Source organism: Lissotriton vulgaris, chromosome 11, assembly GCF_964263255.1.
Source record: "Lissotriton vulgaris chromosome 11, aLisVul1.2, whole genome shotgun sequence".
Lineage (NCBI taxonomy): Eukaryota > Metazoa > Chordata > Amphibia > Caudata > Salamandridae > Lissotriton > Lissotriton vulgaris.
The window spans coordinates 1,049,880,663-1,049,901,124 of record NC_141699.1 but is presented as its reverse complement, the minus strand read 5'-3'; the positions used below and the strand labels follow the sequence as shown (position 1 = coordinate 1,049,901,124).

At 42.4% G+C, this 20,462-nt stretch overlaps 1 protein-coding gene across 4 annotated transcripts in view; it reads left to right on the top strand.

Annotated features, from left to right (window-relative positions):
* The window catches only part of FNDC3B (fibronectin type III domain containing 3B), a 534,350-nt gene that overhangs the window by 305,482 nt on the left and 208,406 nt on the right, over positions 1-20,462 (top strand). For all 4 annotated transcript variants that reach the window (XM_086944392.1, XM_086944390.1, XM_086944391.1 and 1 more), the window contains one exon: positions 18,369-18,612. In XM_086944392.1, the coding sequence (XP_086800518.1) occupies positions 18,369-18,612 (244 nt within the window). The remainder of the gene's footprint in view (positions 1-18,368; positions 18,613-20,462) is intronic.

The following is a 20,462-nucleotide window of genomic DNA, read 5'->3' as shown; positions in this document are numbered from 1 at the left end:
CAGAATGCACTGCAGCCAATCCTGCCGCTGCTTTCATGCTGCTGAAAGCTAAGTCAGGATTAGCCTGAACACCGAGGAGTTGGCCACTTTAGATCCCTAGGGGTGTTTGCTTTGTGGTGCTTTTACGCTGTAAGTAGCCAGTGTAGAACCTATATATATGCCATGAAAGTGAGCCAATTTAGCGGCCCATTGTTATAGTGTGGCAGGAGCTGCTGCAATATTGATATATATGTATATTAAAGGTCTGTTTTGTCTCTGGAGTGTGTGCTTTGAGATATACTGGTCCACCACATCACATTGTGAGGCCAATCTTGTGACCTAGGGTCTGCCTTTGAATGTCTTTTCTTTTTTAAATCTGGTGAATTATTTTTATGATGGATACTGTTTGTCACTTGTATGCAGTCCCCCTTCTTTCCTGTAGGTTCAGCTTCCTGTATTATTTTGTTTGTGCTGTGTTTCCCTTTGGTATTTTTTTTCATATATTGAAAGTCAACGCCAGTTCATGTACTTAGTACTATGAACATTTACAGAATAAAATAATAAAAGCAAATTAAATTGGTCTGTGTAAGGCACTAACCTATTATCCTTGCAATCTTACCACCTGGAGCAAATCTGCCAGTTTTCCTTCTTTCAAAAGGTCTTCAAATGAGCCAAAACCTGTCTCTTGCATGGCTGTCCTTGCCAAAGCAAACTATCTCTGTATAAACAGGTATAATTAAAGGATCCCTGTGTACTTGTTCTGTGCCAGTCCCTGCCCTTACCCCATGTAACCTTCCTGGTGCTTCATTTCCTCAAAGTTCTATGCTCTGGTGTAGATCTTAACCTCCAAAGCTCAATTCTCTCAAGTTTCACTTTGTCCTGCTTTCTCCTGTTAAAGCACAGTTAAGCTTCCTGGTTTTGTACCAGCTTGTCGGTGAGACCTTACGCGCAGCCTAGGGTGAGTACATATTAAAGGGGACGTTCGCTCTCACATCATCAACAATCACCAGCAGTAGGGCTCATTGAACGCCTTTCGTTGCACATGGGTGGCCTTTAAAACCTATTGAGATATCATCCACCAGATCGACAATATAAGGCTTCCGATGGGTGACAGATCCATGCAATGAACATTTGTAGAGAGGATGTGGACTAACGGCTAGAGTGGTCGACTTCGAAGCTGGGGAATAGGGTTCGAGTCTCGGCAGGGACACTCAACATTCTGTGATTCTGATCAAATCAATTAATATCCCTGTGCCTAACAAAATAAATGTGTTCTTCAGGAACGCAACGGGTGCTCGTGTGAAGCGTTCTAATACCTTTGGGTCGAGTTTGCGCTATATAAAACTCTCAAAGTTGTTCAGTAAATAAACATGAGCTTATTCTCTAATCATTTTCAGTGCATCATCAATAACTTCACTTCCAAGTGTCCAATACAAATGAAAGCTGTTCTATTCTGCAGTTATCAGAATAGCCACTGGTGACTGTGCACTTCAGTCTTTTTCTCCATGTTCTTCTCCTGGGAGGAGAAGTGGCCTATCCGCCCCCAGTAACAAATACGGCCCCCACCGCTGCAAAATCGGCCCCCCACCCTTCCAGCCTCCCTGAGAAACACCTGATGCCTGCTGCGGCCAGTCCGGCCCTGCTCATTGCCCCTTGAATGAGAGAACCATGGAGAGATCCCTTTGTGTTGTACCAGAAAATAAATTAATTTAGCTAAATTGCTCTGCTTCTCCGGTCTTCATGGCCCTCTTCAATCACATTTTAATTTTATGTTTAGGACTTTCTGAAAGGTAAAGACCAGAACCCAGCCCCAATGCCTCTAGCAATGGAATGGATGACGGAATTCTGCAGGCGTTTTTCACACATGATTAGGGAACTCGTCATTTCAACGAATGCATCTTTAGCTGGCATTTGTTCGGCACACAAGTCGTGTTCACGACTTGCCTTGTGGTGGGGGGGCGCTAGATATTGGAATCATTTAATTTACTATTCCAACTCCAGTCTGCGCAAAAGAAGGGAAGGTGGTGGACTTTAATTCCAACACCACTCCACCATTGCTCCCCCCAAAGCAAGTTGTAACAACTTGCGGGCAGAACAATTGCGTGCTAAAGATGCATTCTTTCTGTTGGCTGGCGTCAATCCGGCTTCGTTCTAAATGATGTTTCCCCTAGCAATGACAAGCACATAGAAAAAACACTTGAGCACATAGAAAAAACACTCAAACATACCCAGCATCCTACCCCTATACCGAAACTACGCAATTTTTCACCTTCCCCTTCTGGTACCATCAAAGTGGTATTCAATCATAATACTTTATAATTAATCAACTGTAGAGATTGTCCTCACATTGATGTGCTTCAGATACTGGAATGTCCTCTATCCTGGGCTTTCATTGGGGTGACCAGCAAACTCCAGAGCTCATTAAATGTTCTTCCTGCAGCTCTCATGGCCTCAAGGCATCCGCTGGTCAGATCACAGTGATCAGCAAGTCACGTGCCTCGTTGTGGTCTTGTAAAACAACACATGGAGTTCAGGACACAGTTCTGTGATGCCTAACGCAGCCTCTTTCATTGGCACAATGGATTTCAGAAACAGCCCAGGGCAGGAGTTCTTTGGCCCAACAAAGGATACCACCATCTTAGCATTCTTGTCACAGGCGTCTCATGAGACACCATTACGCACACGAATGTGGTAAACACTCCTCAATGATTTACAGCAAATCACATCCCTTCTGTTTCTAAAAGACTGAAGACCTCCCTCTTCCTACTGATAGGTGTTGGTGTAAATTAGTATTTAATTTATTTTGATGTATTGCGCCTTTGAATAAGCACTTCCGGCCTACTCAGATCTGAAAGTTCTGCTGCTTGTCCCATGGCAGACATCTGTACCCACCTCAGCTTAACCATGTTTATATTTTTCTGGTAAAGATGGGAATTATCTAAAATGAAGAAAGCTGCTAAAAATGCAAAAGATATTCTATAGTATTTGCTTATTATGCCTTTAAATTAAGTCTGTGGTTTGGAGGTAGATCTAAGTTGGAAAGGAGCCAACTTGAAGGGCTCTAACCTGACAACCTCTTCATTGCCCTGCTGGACCAGACCAGCAGGGGTTCTCTCTGTTGAGTAGAAACAGAGGTCTACTTAAAGAAGGACTTGTTGGCAATGAGGGTGCTATGAATACTGAATATTTTCTTGGGTGAAGAACTCCTCTCCCTCTTAGCACATAGAAGCAAAATGGCAGCGGCATGGAGTCCTGGCTCCTATCTAAACAGGATCATGTTTTGGCTGAAGAAGTCAAAGTTTCAATTTTAGTGCCTGAGATGTGAGTGATGATGGTTCGCCAGTGTAACTGAGGGTGGCAGAGGTTTGTCCAATAGTCCCCTCTGTCTTTGTGCCATGGAACCGGCATGGAGGGACATGTCGCTGGTGGATAGGATGGCCATAGGTCTGGCCTGCATTGAATAGCTTAACCTCTGATGTGTGAAGGTGGCGAAGGAGTGCAAGGTGATGCTGGAGAAATGTATGAATTGGGTGCCTTGCACAAGGTGAGGCATGGGTGCGAAGACCGCATTTAAGAGGATATTACCATGCCTCTGTTGACCTGCAAATGCCCATAACAGAGAACAAATAGATGAGACGTGGAGAGGAAAATACATTTTTCCTTGCAGTTAACACATCCTGAAGACTTGATGAAGGAAGATACTTAGAAAATTGACAGTAAGAATACTCCATTGTCCCAAGGAAAATCTGTCCTTAAAGTGCTTATAGGAGACCACTAATAGGGTATAGATCAGGATCATTGTGATTAATGGGGCTCTAGAGGACTTCATAAGCTGTGCTACAAAACCGTGTTAAACTCTTGAGCAATGGTTCTAAGAGGCTGAATCTGCAAAGCAGAAAGCTACATCTGAAGTATAACTAAGGCATGCATTTGAGGATTGCCCTATTTTAATCTCATGTTTATTTAGTCCAATTTTGACCTGTTGAAAAATAGTGTGAAAGCTTCTGATCTGCAGCTTTCGAGTCCCGGTACTTATTCAGGGGAAAGAAATGAGAGATGCTATAAAGACTTTCTGATTGCTGAGCGATTTGCTGGAGAGCCCCTGAGCCAGTTTGAAAAAATGCGGCCCTTCAGACTCCCACATGGATCCCTTTTGGTTGTACTGGGCAGAAGGAACCCTTCCGGACGAGATTAGGAGCTTGAGTCAACGTAAGCAAATTTTAAGGTAACTGGACAGAGAAAATAGCTGCTTTGTGAAGGAGGCCGGATTTGTGTCTTCTCAGATGTGTGCCGTGTCGCACAGTGGAGGGGACCAGAGCTGCAGACAAGACATTGCCTCAAAGGGAATTGTAGTGTTGCTGTGTTATCCAACTAAGCTACTGATGTAGCCTGGGCCCATTTTGATTTGCTCCTTAGGCTGCGTATTGGGTCAATATCTCATGACCCAGCCTATTCCGTCAAGGCTGCATTCTGGGCTCCTTGATTTTCTCTCCCCAGTGGACCCTGGTTGTCATTTTAATATTGTTTGTTGTATTTTTTGGAATAATGGGCTGATAGATAATTAATAGTTATGCATGTTATACTAACTCAAATCTACAACACTGGATTACCAGCTTTGCATGTTTTTTTTGTTATCTGTAGAGACTGTAACGTGCTACATAAGAATGTTCCAAATTGGTGCTCTGCCAGAGTTTTTAGGTTTCGCCTGCCAATCACTTGCGCTGTGCTTGTGAAATCTCATGTATAAAAAACAAAATCTTAAAAGTGGCTTAGAGCCCGCCAATTGCTTACCTTTACTAACCATTGGCTGGCTTCCAAGTCACTCTCATTCCTTTGCTTCCAATTGGTCAGTGCCTCAATCTCATCTCCATCTTCATCTTGCGCTTCAAGTCTTCATCCTGCTGAGGAGCAGGTACTGCTCCAGCGGCCAGTGTCCCTCCACAATAGGGTCTCTGCATGTGCTTTTTAAAATTTTATTTTTTACTTATCGGGTTCTCTCATTTACCCCCTCACTCTGTTGTTTTTTTAAACCCTCCTCCTGCTCGCAGTTCTTTTTAAACCCACACCCACCATCTCCTCTATCTCTGTTACTTTTAAACCCCCCCGCTTGCTTTGTTCTTTTAAAATCCACCTCTGCCCTCCTCCCGCTGTGTGTGTTTTTTAAAACCCGCTCCCGCCCTCCGTTATTCCATTAAGTAAACCGCTGGGTTTATATAGTGCAGATGCAACCCAAAGATATTTGATCGCTTTACATGATCATCAGTTAATCTGCACAAGGACACGTTCATTTTGATTTTTGGGCTAGGGGGAGGTTATGTAATTTGCAGAGAATCCAAGGATGTGGCGCCAACACCACTGCCACAGCCTGAAATTTACCAATGCTTGTGTTGACATGGCTCTGACTATTCAACACTCTGTAACCTTTTCAATGCGTTGGACAGCCCACAGCCGTCCGACGCCACGCTGGATGTGTCCGTCGGATAGCCGGGGGCCGTCTGAACTGCGCACGTGTAATTTTTTTCCGTACCACGGCGGAATGTCCGCCGCTGTGAAGTGGTTTAAATGGTGAGATAACAACAATGCACAGGTGCAGACTTTCTACAAATGATGTTATCTCTATCAGAGTCCGTCAATGACAGGACAACATACAGATTACATTAACTTTTCTGCAAATTGTTATCTGCCATTTGTCAAAAAGAATGTTAATTATTCGCTAAAATCATGCAGTAATACAGTATAATACACAGCCACACTGCTAGTTTGTCGTTCAGAGACAAGTCGGAACAACAGCACACTGCACACGCACACATACTGTATCATGCACGTCCACCCTAGTTCAACAGTCTGCTGTCATAAGTTTTATGCACATAGTCCATCTTGAATGTTCTTCAAAATAATGTGCAGACATCACTTCAATTCAGGGGAGTGCATGCTCTATTTCTCTGGTTTGTTTTGAATCAAAGCGTAGTAATAACCGCACACTTCAAGCGATAAGCACATAATTAGGGCTCCCGGTTTTATGGTATTTATGTTTCTAATATTTCCGTCTGTATTTATCCATATTTATTTTTTGGCAATCTTATAGGTATTTATCCATATTTATTTTGTATTTTGAGGCTAAACGGAGTCATAAAACGGTATATTTCCATGTTTATTTAACTGATAAACATGCACTCATACTTTGATGCCTGCCGCGTTTTGCAAATTAAGCAGCCAAATACAGCAAAACACTACACCCACATGTAAATATAGCATTATATACACAAATATATGTTGACTAATGTCTGTATTTAAGGAAATCTTAGCCTGGTTTTTTTTTAATTTCCCATGCTTTCTATCTGCTCAGCTTTTGGCCCGCAATTCATGAAGGACATCATGGAGAGTCACTCACAAGAAACCAGATTTTTTGTATTTTTCCGCTTTTACAAATAAATACAGGCAGAAAAAACATTGTTTTCTGTCTGAATTTATTTGTAAAGATCAGTAAAAACGGAAAACTGGGAGCCTTACACATAATACACATTGCTCTATTGTCTAACAGTGTGGTTAAACCAGTACAATGCACAGGAGGGTCTCTACACAGAGGCCACAAAAGGCAATGCAGAAACCGCCTCTAAGGCAATGGGTAACTCTATGCAACCCGCCCACCCTCTCCAGACAATGCATCTCAGGACACAAAGAGCTGGCAGAGGACCAGATGAGATCTCAGCATGCATCCTACCTCACTTAGTACCGATAGGCCGCGCGGCTCCTCGTACCAGAACACAAAGTATGAATTGAGACTGGGATGAACGCTCTGAACTGCATATTCCGGAATTCACTTTGATGTAATGACAGGGGTCTCCAACCTTTTCGTTATTGAGGGCTACTAATGTTCAATAAAACACATTAACAGCTACTAACATTATTAGTGCAGTATAATTTCAATTTCTTTATATGTATATTAATTCAACCAAGTAAAATCTTTCTAATTTAATAGGCAGGGCTGCACACAGGTGAGTTACTCAGAGTTAGCTCAAGAGCTACAGTAGCTCACGAGCTACTGGTTGGAGACCCCTGATGTATTCAGTGTAGCATCACTGTCACACTACAGGGACATGCACAAGCCTAAACACCTCTGCTAATTCTATTGGTTTTGTCAGTTTATTTATAGAAATTTGGCACCTTCCCCTAAACATAAAATATTGCGGGCTTTGACCATTTGTGAGGAGTGCTGGAGTTTAAATAATAGGAGAATTTGTGGTTCTCTGTAGAACTCCATGATTAAAAATGTCTCAGGGCCACTGGAATAGTGCGATTGTGCGGCCGCGGTGATTTTCTCAATATTGTAGATTTTCTGCATACGTAATCAATAATCTGCTGTGTAATCTGCAGATTTTAACAAAAAAATGTTTTCCAGCTCAAGCGGGTCAAAAGTTTGTAAAAATGCAGCAGCACATGCTGACGTGGAATGTAAGGTCCTTTGCAAAGGTCGACTGGTCACCTTTCTGTAGCTTATAGGTATGTTTGTGTTAAACTAGTACTAATGAGGTGCAATCAATGCCCAGACAGTGTCAACAAGTGCACAAATGACGAAATAATGAAGTAATACTTTCACAAGTTGTGCCGCATAATTTGCCTTTTCTTGTTGCATAATTTACCCAGTCCTGCCACATAATTTGCCCCTGCCGCATAATTCCAGTGGTCCAGGATATACTCAGTTCTGAACTGTGTATGTCTCCTCCAACCCTCTCCAGTCATTAGTCCAGGCACGAGTTGTCTGTTCCATAGGATAAGGCAGGCTGAGTCTGAGAAATCATCTTTGTTTGCCATCGAAATGGCTGTTGTGAGCAGACTGCAGGATGCAATGCTTTTGTTGTCAGTGTTCAGTAACGAATGGACCTGTGGTGTCTTGGCTGCAGCTGCTGAGCAGGCAATCAATGGGAAGGCTTTTTGGGACACACATGGAGTACAGTACGCTGTGTCATTTATTACCATCTTTATTTACCAAACAAATTGATTACAACATAGAGGCGGCTGGTTCTTCTCTCCAAACACTACCAAATGTTTAGTGAGTTGTGTCAGAGTGCAGCTTTTTTGCAACAGCTGCATTAGTAAATCACAGAAGACACTTTCCAGATTTACAGTCTCTGCACATCCTAATGGGGCATGTCACTCCTAATTAAAAATGTGTGTGCACCTGCGGTATGTAGGAAAGTGTCCCTTTTTGACATGGTCACCCCCACCTTTTGCCTGGTGCCTGATGCAATTTTGAAGTGCACTGGGGTCCTGCTATCTAGTTCCCCAGTTCCAGATGTCTTTTCCTAAAACTGTACAATTGTTCCCCCAATTGGCACTACCTTTAGCACCCCGTGTAAGTCCGTAGTAAATGGTACTGCTGGTACAAAGGGCAAAGAGGATAAAGAGGGTCCCTAAGAGCTGCAGCAAATTTTGTGCCATTCTAAAGGACCCCTCAGCACCAACATGCAAACTGTCATTGCAGGCTGCGTGCCATGGTGCAGACAAAAGTGAAGACCAAACATGACTCACCTCCTGTGTCCAATGCCTTGAGACGCTGCATGCAGTATAAATAATTCACCCTGTACAGCAGGTTTTACAGCCCTAGGCAGGGTGCACTATACTACATGTGTCGGAAGATCTGCATGAGCAGAAATGCCCCTGTAATGTTTAAGTTGATTCTTGTATATTACAAGTGAACAGGAAAGCCATTTTGAGAACATGTGCTGGACACTGGTGTTTACGAGTTCCCCCAACTACATGATGGCTTCACTGAAACTAGAGACATTTGGTATCAAACATCTTGTATTAATAAACCTACACTTATTCCAGTGATGGATTTATTAATACTTGACCCAGAGGGCACCTTAGAGGTGCCTCCCGAAAACCTACTGACAACTAGTGTGCTGGCCGACTGCTGTAGACCCTATGCAGGTAAGAGCTTGTGCGCTCTGTGGGCAGAAATATTGCCTGCTCCAGCCAGAGGTGGTGTCACCATATCAAGGCGGGAGGGTTGAAAGGCATCTACCCCCTTTTGATATGCAACCCAAGGCTTCCCCAGATAGGGAAAATGCCACCGCGTACCCCGGGCCCATTTGGCACTAGGACTGGTGGGAAAGCTAGCTAGTTGCCCTCTCAGGCTAGTATCCCCCTAAGGTGGGCCACCTGATGTGAACACAATGTTTTGAATTCCACCATCTTAGTTTTGGTGGAATGAGGCTCTCTGCGTCGGGGTTATGCCCACTTACCACAGCAAGATCAGATAGAGGGTGTAGACACCCTTTGCTACCTGTCACTCCCCTTAACACCCCTAAATTGAATATTTAGGTAGCATCCCTGACACCAGGAACTCAGATTTGATGGATCCAGAAGAATTCGACAAAGAACAGGCATGAGAAAGGTGAGAACTGAAGACTTGCTGTGTGCCAAACCCTGCCTGCACCTGTCTCTACAATTGTGACTGGCGACTCATCCTGCAGCTGAACAGCTTCCAAGAACCCCGGGAGACTCCCAGCCCTTCGCAAATTGTCAGCTATCTCCCTTAGAGTAGAGGTGCTTCTCCCTTGCATTTCGCATGCACCGAAAGCACAAAGTTTAGATTAACAAAGTGCTGCTCCCCGGCCAGCCAGGCACAGTAGCTTCCCAGAAAGAGGACCCTGTGCTCCTGAAAGTCAAATCTGTCCCCCCCACCAAGTGAGAGGACGCCAGGACCAACCTGAGCCACACAGACCCAATACCTGGGGTACTGGACACCTTGCAGCAAATAAAGCCTGTGAGAGTCCAATCCGAACTCCCACTGCATCAAGACCGAGCAGCCGTTGAGGGATGTCAGCACTGCCGAGACCCACTTCCAGAGTGGCTCATTGTCCGAATTTTGCACCCTCCAGTGACGAGACGGACAACCGCAAGGCCCTAAGATGCACAGAGCCCAGATGACCTTTCTACTCTGCAATTGAGTGCCCCAGCCCCGGGTCCTGACGAACTGGCTGTACCCTTTGTCCCCAGGACCCTTATGACCCGAGCCCCCTGTTGGGAGCTTCCAGACTTGCACCCTAGTCCCCCTCTGCAGCGTTGTTTCTAGGTGGCCCCCCTTCTTTCCACCGGCACAGCGTGCACCCCTACCCACCTGACCAGTACCTCTGCACCTGGACAGCCCAGGGCAGGCAAAGAGTAACTGCTGGTGGTACTTTGGACATTGGTCCCCTACGACCCGAAGTACCAATGGAGAGCCCCAGAAGCCGACTGCAGATAACTGTAAGCAACATATGCCTTTTCTCCTGTAGGGAAGCATTGCTGCTTAAAGACACATTTAGGTGAACTGTTTACTTACCTGTGAAAATCATATTTTAGAAAGTACTTAACTGATAACGAAGTTCTTGGTATACATTTTTTTTATAAAACACAAGTTATTTTTCTAAATTGGTCTCGGATTTATTCTTGAGTCTGCTTCTAATTTATTGCCTCATTGAGTACAACAAATGCTTAGCATTACCCTCTGATAAGCCTTAATAAGAGAATATTTAGTGGTATCTTTTTTGCCTCTGTAAACCAATAAGGGTTGCCTGGAGTCTTACACAGGGTTCCTAGCTTTGGTCCACCATATAAAGAGCCAGCTCTGCATGGTGCTACTTTGTTACTTTTACCTGGCTTGATAATTTGATTATTATTAATGATAATTACTGTATAGCAAGTCTACACAATGAATTGTTTAATGTTCTCCATAATAATACATAATTCAATTCGATCTTACTGCGAACATTGCACCATGATGTGCTTGATTGGCCCTTCTCAAAAAACTGGTGTATAAATAGTAAATTAGAATGCCAGATTTGTTTGAAATTTTATTTATTTGATGATGAATTTATAAAAAAAAATGTATGCCAAATAAATCTACCTAAGTAAATATGGCGGCCAGTCTTTCCATTATTAGAGCGTTCTCGTTTTCTTTTTCATTTGGTATTTATTTTATCTTGACAGTAGGCATTTCCACTTCATCAGTATGTCCACTAGACTCAACTACAAAGCATGAACCTTAATTTGAACGAAGAAGGTTCACTTGAGGACAGTGTTCCAACTGTTCTAAAATTAAGGGCACAGCAGTCAGGCCGAATTCCTTTGTGGCACATGCTGCTATTTTCTGTGGTATGATGATCACTTTTGTCACTTTGCCACCTACAGCAGCTCCTTGGCCCTTGCTTTAATTAGGTCCTCAACAAAAATAAAATACTATTATTCTTAATTTGTACTTCCTCTTTCGACTAAGGGTCATCTACACAGCTTGGTGCATTTTGAGAAGGCAATTGAAAATGTATTAAGAATCCTGTTACTCTTGTTAAACAGCATCTCGTTCATCCAGTTTTTTACTGTTAACCTTTGCAGACACATTTTTTAGTTTTGTTCGTATTTTGTCAGGTAGGAGTAGTTTGAAGTGCTTTTTGTGTTCCAAATTCAGAGCACACATTTTATTGTAGCCTCTTTAAGAAAGTGTCTGATGGATACATGTATCCTGCACACCTTAGACATGGGGTTTCTATGATGCAAAAACAAGGTTTATGGTTGAAAAGCAATTTAAAATGTAGACTGTGTCTTTAAAAGATAAATAAAGTAGGAACAGATTGACTAAGTATTGGCTGTACAAGATAAGATAATCTACATGAGAAACTGTTCAGTTTTGAACCCTATGAATAAATGATTAGGCTATGCGGTATGTACTGTCCTTAAAAGTGGCCACTTTTAATAACATTGTGAAGTAGAAAGCGGAGAAGGGATAAGCCATCCATATAGATGAGTGGGTGGGGATCACTTGGCGGAATAAGTCAAAAGATCTATTGGAGCATAGGGTGTCCACCACATCACTTGGGCCTCCAACGTGGCCCCATCTCTTAATATTTAGGAGACATTTCCTGCCCTTTTTCAGATAATTTTGAGGAAAGGGTGGATCTTTGGCACATAGCCCATGGGCATATATAACAAACAGGTAGATACGGAAGCGAAGGCAAGATGGGAGCGATTGAAAGAGTACAAGTAGATCTCCAAGAGTTTTAAATGTTAGGGCTAAATATCTCTTGTGTTATACTTAACTTAAAATCTGTTGGTAGAGATGAACAGAGGGCAATTGCCACCACCTTGTGAATGTATAAATACTAAAATAGCAAAATGTAAACTCTTGAATTTGTTAAAATTGCAAATCTCTTTTCCATGTTCACTTGGCCCATATCTGTAATTAAGATGAAAAATGGAATACAATTCTGTCTTTAGTTTTTATTCCTTTACACAATGGGTGAGCGGGTTGGGCGCTCTTTTTGATTAGAGGCAGGAGCACAATTATTTCCAAGCTATATTTATCTATTTTACTCTTCTAGCTGGTAATAATGCGTGCCCTGTATATTTGCCAATGCGTTTCGACCAAATTAAATTCTACTTTTAGGGCCTCATCAGGGAGCATTATGTAACTTGGACTCTTTTATGTCTCATAATTCTGATCCGCCCACCCCCTTGTCAGTGTTAAGCATTCCCAGCTTACACTTCGGTATGGGATGCATTTTGTTGTGTCTCTCCATTTTGTCATCACTTACCTTCTTCTGGTAGTCTCTTAACTGTACTCACAGGCCTGGAACTTGAACAAATGTGATTTTACTAAAGCTAACATTTGATTCTTGTGATTTTAAGCCCTGTGGGTAACTTTGTGTATTTTTCTAAAGATCTAACATAGCGTTTGGAAGTGAAGCACACGCTAACCCAAGCACCTTCACTTATATACTTGCAAGACCCAAACTTTGTTCTGAAATAACTGGGACTAAGGACTGTCAGTACAAGAGTTACTTCATGGATTAACCTGTAGTTAGTGGTACACTCAGTCATCTTTTCTCCACTCATATGGAACTATTTAAAAGCATGAAATACAAATGCTGTTAGCCAACCTATCTAAAAAGCAATATAGTCGAAATATGTTGTGAAGATGAGAATGACCAAATTGAGATCAGTCCAGATGCTCATGTCCTATAGAACCAATCAATACCTACAGCGTAGAGTCAAGAGAATTGGCAAGTCCACAGCAAACAGGGTCTCTCACTTTTTTTTTATTCCCAATCAAAAAAGATCCCAATAAAACCTCCCATACTTAGTTAGGCCAGTCAGCCTAGTCCCATGCAGGAACCTGAGATAAGTTTGCAAAACCACATTCTAAAATGCCTTGAACATTGTTAGGGTTTATACCACAAGATGGAAAAAATTGCAAAGAAATAAGCAGAATGAAAGCTTTTACATAATGAGAGCCATAGATCGGGTATCACCTCAAGAACTAAAGAAAGCCTCATTATCAAACATGGCAGCCAAAAAATGGTTCAGTCTGGAACTGGAGATTCTGAAAATAAAGGGCCAAAAGTTGTGCCTGTGGTGAAAAAAAGCCTAACTGGACAAAAGCATTTATAAAGTACATGAGCCCCAAAAACTAATTATTTGGCAGGAACAATCAGTGACCAATTAGGTTGGTAAACTATGACTTACCTTTAAGCCCTGAACATAAGTTCTTCAAGGTCATAATTTACAACGGCAAATAACACAATGAGAGTTTGCAGAAATAAACACAATACATAAAATGTACCCTCCTATTTGAGGCAACTCGTAAAATCCCCTTGCAATCCCACAACCTTCAGTGCTTTAAATGGGCCGGTACTGTCCGGTACGGAGTACCGGCATTTTTTTTTATTTTAAGAGTCGAGTACCTGCACTTCTCATGAGTTACATAATACTTTTCATTGGAGAGTACCAGCACTTCTCAGAAACAAGCAGGTACTCTGGTACAGAGTACCTGCACTTCTCTTGAGTTACGTAATACTTTTCATTGGAGAGTACCAGCACTTCTCGGAAACAAGCAGGTACTCTGGTACAGAGTACCTGCACTTCTCATGAGTTACATAATACTTTTCATTGGAGAGTACCAGCACTTCTCGGAAACAAGCAGGTACTGTGGTACAGAGTACCTGCACTTCTCATGAGTTACATAATACTTTTCATTGGAGAGTACCAGCACTTCTCGGAAACAAGCAGGTACCTTGGTACAGAGTACCTGCATTTCTCATGAGTTACATAATACTTTTCATTGGAGAGTACCAGCACTTCTCGGAAACAAGCAGGTACTGTGGTACAGAGTACCTGCACTTCTCATGAGTTACATAATACTTTTCATTGGAGAGTACCAGCACTTCTCGGAAACAAGCAGGAGCTGTGGTACAGAGTGCCTGCGCTTCTCATGAGTTACGTAATACTTTTCATTGGAGAGCACTTCTCGGAAACAAGCAGGAGCTGTGGTACAGAGTGCCTGCGCTTCTCATGAGTTACGTAATACTTTTCATTGGAGAGTACCAGCACTTCTCGGAAACAAGCAGGAGCTGTGGTACAGAGTGCCTGCGCTTCTCATGAGTTACGTAATACTTTTCATTGGAGAGTACCAGCACTTCTCGGAAACAAGCAGGAGCTGTGGTACAGAGTGCCTGCGCTTCTCATGAGTTACGTAATACTTTTCATTGGAGAGTACCAGCACTTCTCGGAAACAAGCAGGTACTGTGGTACAGAGTACCTGCACTTCTCATGAGTTACATAATACTTTTCATTGGAGAGTACCAGCACTTCTCGGAAACAAGCAGGAGCTGTGGTACAGAGTGCCTGCGCTTCTCATGAGTTACGTAATACTTTTCATTGGAGAGTACCAGCACTTCTCGGAAACAAGCAGGAGCTGTGGTACAGAGTGCCTGCGCTTCTCATGAGTTACGTAATACTTTTCATTGGAGAGTACCAGCACTTCTCGGAAACAAGCAGGTACTGTGGTACAGAGTACCTGCACTTCTCATGAGTTACATAATACTTTTCATTGGAGAGTACCAGCACTTCTCAGAAACAAGCAGGAGCTGTGGTACAGAGTGCCTGCGCTTCTCATGAGTTACGTAATACTTTTCATTGGAGAGTACCAGCACTTCTCGGAAACAAGCAGGAGCTGTGGTACAGAGTGCCTGCGCTTCTCATGAGTTACGTAATACTTTTCATTGGAGAGTACCAGCACTTCTCGGAAACAAGCAGGTACTCTGGTACAGAGTACCTGCACTTCTATTTTTCCATTTCAATCACTCCTTATTAATGGAATAAGCATCGTCACAGGATCGATGTAACAGTTATGCAAATAATGTGTGTATGCATAGCTCAAGCCCCTGTAGAAAGGATTTATGTAACAGACAGCCTAAGGCTCTCCAAACCAATTCCATAGGCTATTTGCACTAGAATGTTCCAGCTTCATGCTTTCAGACACGTTTAATCTGTATTTATGCTTCTGTAATGAGAGAGAAAGGTGCATCCATTTGCACCAGGCTGTAATTTCCAGATTTAAAATGCCTGACGTCAGGCATTTTAGCACTGAACGGGAAATATAAAACCTGTATGTGTCACAGGTCAGTACGTTGTAATAAAGCGGTGCGCAGTTATGACGTCGGTGTTAACGGCAAAAATGCGATATCACAAAGCCGGTCTAAGCACTAAAATTGCTTGGAAATATACGCTGCTCCAAAATTATTAAAAAATAAACAACAGTATAGCACAAAAGGTCAGAAATGTAATTGAATATCCCTGTCTGAAACACAAGTAGTCCCCTGACCTTTCTGTAATTGTTTTGCTCGTTATGTTCTTCACACTTATCTGTCACTGTCTGAAATAATTTCGGAAAATGTTTTTTTTCCGAAGGTTGTTGCCGAAGTTAAACTTCCTTTCCCATAAATCGTGCAGTTGCTATAAACTGCTGTGCAATTACCGGCCGAGGGTTGATTAGTTAACAATTAACGTTGCTCTTTCTGTTCCTGTCGTCGCTTTTCCATGCGTTTTGTGATTAACTGTTACTGAATTAAATTATTTGGCGGGAGACCGGCCTAGACGGCATTGTTATCAAGAAGCTGTCTGACCACAGACGCAGTCACCACAGCTTGCTTTTAACAACTAGTTCCGGTTCAATTATAGGACGTGGGGGGAAATGGCTTCCACAGTGGCGTGGAAATGGTGTCACGGGTCCAAGTGCAAGCAAGGGAATAGGGCCCTCCACCCACTGGATGAATAGTACAATATATTCCGGGTTACTGTAATTATGCCGTAAGAGAGGGCCATATTATGCGGCAGGGTTAGGTAAATTATGCGGCAAGAAAAGACAAAATATGCGGCATAATGTGGCACATTTTGTAATAGTATTACTTTTTTGTCATAATTTTTTAACTTGGTAACACTATGGCATTGGGCGTTTAACTGCGCAGTAACACGTATCGCTGTATTTTTAGTAACTTTTGAACCGTTCGAGCTAGAAACAAGTTTTTTTGTGCTAAAATCTGCAGATTCGGTGGCAGATCATGGATTATGTGGCAAATGCGGTAGATCCATTGTCATGCGAAAATCTCTGCTGCCACACAATCGCATAATTTCAGTGACCCTGAATATACCCATAATTTGGGTGCAGTGGGCCTCTAACATACTCGGGCCTGGTGCTACTGCACCTGTTGCACTATTGATAGCGACTCATATAACTGTGTCCACTGGTGTGCTAAAACTGACAGTGGCGTTCCATTCCACTGCTAGGGTTTTTTTTACAACTTTTTAGCAATAAGCTTTGCACCAGAAGAGTCCGGCAAAACGGCTCTGCTCAAGCAGTGTTTGTAGCCACATGAACCATGTGGCCTTTGACCAGGGCACAAGTCCTAAAAAAAGAAGTGGGGGGGGGGGGGGCGCTGACGTCACAACAGAAAGTGACGTTACGAAAGGTGGCTTGCACCATCAGACTCATTGCCTCCCCTCGCTCACCCCTTAGCAAATGGAGCCACACATTCACTCTTTGGCCTCTCTGGGGCGAGATCTCGCCCAGAGAGGCCAAAGAGTGAATGTGTGGCTCCATTTGCTCCAGTTATCGAGCTCCCAGTAAAATAAGTGGGGGGACGCCGTCCACCCGCGTGGTACCCCGACTCGAGCCCTGCCTTTGACATTCTTGAGACTTGCTTTGTGGCTATCGACGCTTAACAGTGTGGCACCCGCCCTCGTGAGCCAAGGCCCACAGTGGATGGTGGCAAAGCCCTTTTCCATGGCTCCCCTACTGGCACCCTTTGAGGGCATCCACCGTGCCGCAGAACGTCTAATCCTGGCACTGAAGAAATATGATCACACCACTCCCATCCAGATGGAACTCTGTTGACCTCCCTTGCTGGCCACACCATATATATAACCAGATGCACCATTGGCAGCCTCACAACCAGCTCCTCTGCATATCCTGCAGACTAACTCACCATCTCTGGTGCGTCTCGGCAGAAGAAAAAGCAAGGTAGCAGGCCTTTGGCATCTATAGACTCAAGCGCTAGAACAACATCCCTGTATCCACCAAGACCACTCCAACACTGTTCTCATTTAGAAGAGAGTTAAAGATGGCCTACCTTAAAGAATACTATATCATTATTAAGGCTCCCTGTTTTGTGTTTTTACTGATTTTTACAGATAAATACAGACAGAAAAAATTTATTGTCATGTCTGTATTTATTTTTAAATGTGGATAAAAACCGAAAATTGGGATGTTTTTGGAGTGATTCTAAATGCTGTAAAAAAAGGTGGAGGTTGAACAAAATAAAGGAATTTTAGTACAGAACCTTAAACAGCAGCAGACCTGCACAACCTTGATGCTAACATGTGCATGTTTTCTTATAAGTGCATATTTTATCATCTGAGTGTGTTTATACCACTGAAACTGGACAGGCGTTCAGGCATTTTGTGCATATTTATTGGTTAAATAAATGTAGAAAAATACTAATTTCAGCTTCATGTATTCACAAAACCCAAAATAAATATGGATAAATACAGATAAAATTAGCAAAAAATAAATATGGAAAAATACAGACGAAAATGTTAAAAAAATAAATGCTACAAAACCAGGAGCCCTAATCATAATGCATTAACCATCCACAAACCAGCTACATTTCCTTTTGCTGACTTTTCGCTCATCTTTGACATTGTCCAGCACTCCCCTGCCTCTTGATTAAGTTTTCTCAATAGAAATACTACATATTTACACACATACATATTCTAAAATGCTAGGAAGAGTTTCAAAGGCATAAATAAAAAGTTGAGTGGGAGAACTCCCCTGAAAGGTGTGCAGATTCAAAATGTACCTTCAGATTGTTCAAGGTGAACGTAAAACGTCAGTTCTCACAATCATCACTAAGCAATTTGATCGGTAAACTGCTGATACTGTAAATGTAGTTTAGAGACGTCACTTACTTGTGATGGAGTATTGATTATGCAGTTATGTAATGAGCATGCTTCTAAGCTATTATACGCTTGCTCACGTTTGTGCTAAATTCACCTCCATTCTTTTTCTTCCTCAGGTCATCGAAGACAGCACAGGAGTCCGCCGGGTGGTGGTGACACCACAGTCTCCAGAATGCTACCCTCCCAGCTACCCTTCTGCCATCTCTCCAACTCATCATCTGGCTCCATACCTTGCACACCATCCACATTTTATTCACAACTCTCACACAGCCTTCTACCCGCCAGTCACTGGGCATGGGGAAATGCCACCCCAGTTTTTCCAACAGCACCACCTTCAGCCTACCATATATGGAGAGCAAGGTGAGCGAACAACTGGCATGTCTCTTTATATCATATTTGAATTGTTTTTAATGTTTATTGAAAGTTTTTGTGCTGTCTGAGCACTTCGGGCACGGTTGATGTTTTAGTTTTTATAACAAATACTTAATCTATCAAATAAATAAATGCATAAATATGGAATTGTGCACAGGTCCAACCTTTTTCTTAGGAACCCGATGCTAGGACTGCAGAAAGCCAAGTTTGTTGAATGCTGAGGTTGCCTAGTCTTGATTTCACCTCACAACTCTTTTCTTCCACCACTCTCCACGCCTTGTTTCATTATCTCCCTTTCGTGCAGGAGCCTTTTCACCCCTACTGCCTTCCTTTTGTCACAATTTTCTTATTTTTGTCTTCATCCTTCTTTCTCGCCTTTTTTCAAAGTCTGATGTTGTACTGATCTCCAAAAATGGAGTGTTTTTACTCACCGTAGGTTGAGAGTAAAGTTAGTTTTATGGACATGTCTAAATAAGGTTTGGTCAGAATACTGCTGCTTCTTTTTTAATAGCATTTGAAAAGTGAGAGTCTTAAGTAATGATTATGCTTTGGAAAGCTGCCATTTCACAAACCCAGTCACCTGAAAACCAGGTTAATTTTCCAAAGAGTACTTTACTGTAATTTCCTGCCAACCCTTCATCCACCATAAAGCAATCTATGTAATGACGTCCATAAAACGACCTTTTTTTTGGGCGGTGGGGGGGTCTTAAGCTAGGTAGAGAGTAAAGCTAGTTTTATGGACATGAGTGAGAATACATTAGAATGAGAGTATGAGTGAAATTATCTGTGTGAATGAGAATGAGTGTGAGTGAATGTAAAGGAACACATGTGAGTGTGTAAGAATGTGTGCTTGTGTTGGTAGAAGTGAGTGAGGGCCAGGTGAGTGAGAGAGAGTAAGTAGGCCTGAGTGAGAATGGAAGAGCGAGCCTTTGAGAGTGAGCGTGAATGACAGAGCCAGTGAGAAGTAAGGTAAGTGTAAGGCAATTTCGAGAGTTTGAAGGAGTAACAGTACGTGTATGAGTTAGAAGAAGAGTGAGTGAGTGAATGTACGTGAGCATGAGTGAGACAGAATGTGTTTGTTAGAGTGTTACGTCTGTCTGTTGCTGGTCTTGGCACACTGGCGGGAATTGTTGGCTTACAGAGGCAGCCGTAGCAATATACTAGGATATTGGAGGTAATTCTCAGTATAAGTGGTACCCAGGCAAAATTCTGGCACTTGCACTTTTGATGATTTCTTCCTATATGGAACCCATGACAAAGTGCTCGTGTTGGCATATTAGATGTAATACACAAAATATGTTGTACCTATGGCAGACTGCAGTTGCTGGCACACTTCAGGTAATTCTTGACATACAAGATGCTCATGGCAAAATACTACAATAAATAAAGAACTCCCTTTTGTCTGCTTTTGTACAGAATAAGGCTAAATGCCTTTGGCAATTTTCAATGTGAGGTATCTCATCTAATCGGTCTAAAGTAGGTTACCAAAAAGGAATTTATTCTGTATTGCAAACAACATACATTTCAATGAAAACAGGAAAAACCCCGACATATAGAGTCTATTCATTATCTATTTTATTTGCTAAAAAGCATGGATTCATTGCACATAACAGATCATTACAAACATATCAATTTTCATATGTTAAAAGCAAGTCAAAAACAATAAAAAACAATTGTTAAAAATGTTCTGTTGACGTGGCGTTTCGGTGTTCAGATGATGATCGTCACCTTCTTCAGGACTATACTTTCAAATTAAAACATCTAAGTTGGAGCATAAGGTATATTGAAACTGCATAGTTATTAAGTCTTTAGAAAAAGGGATTGTTTTAAGAAGCAAC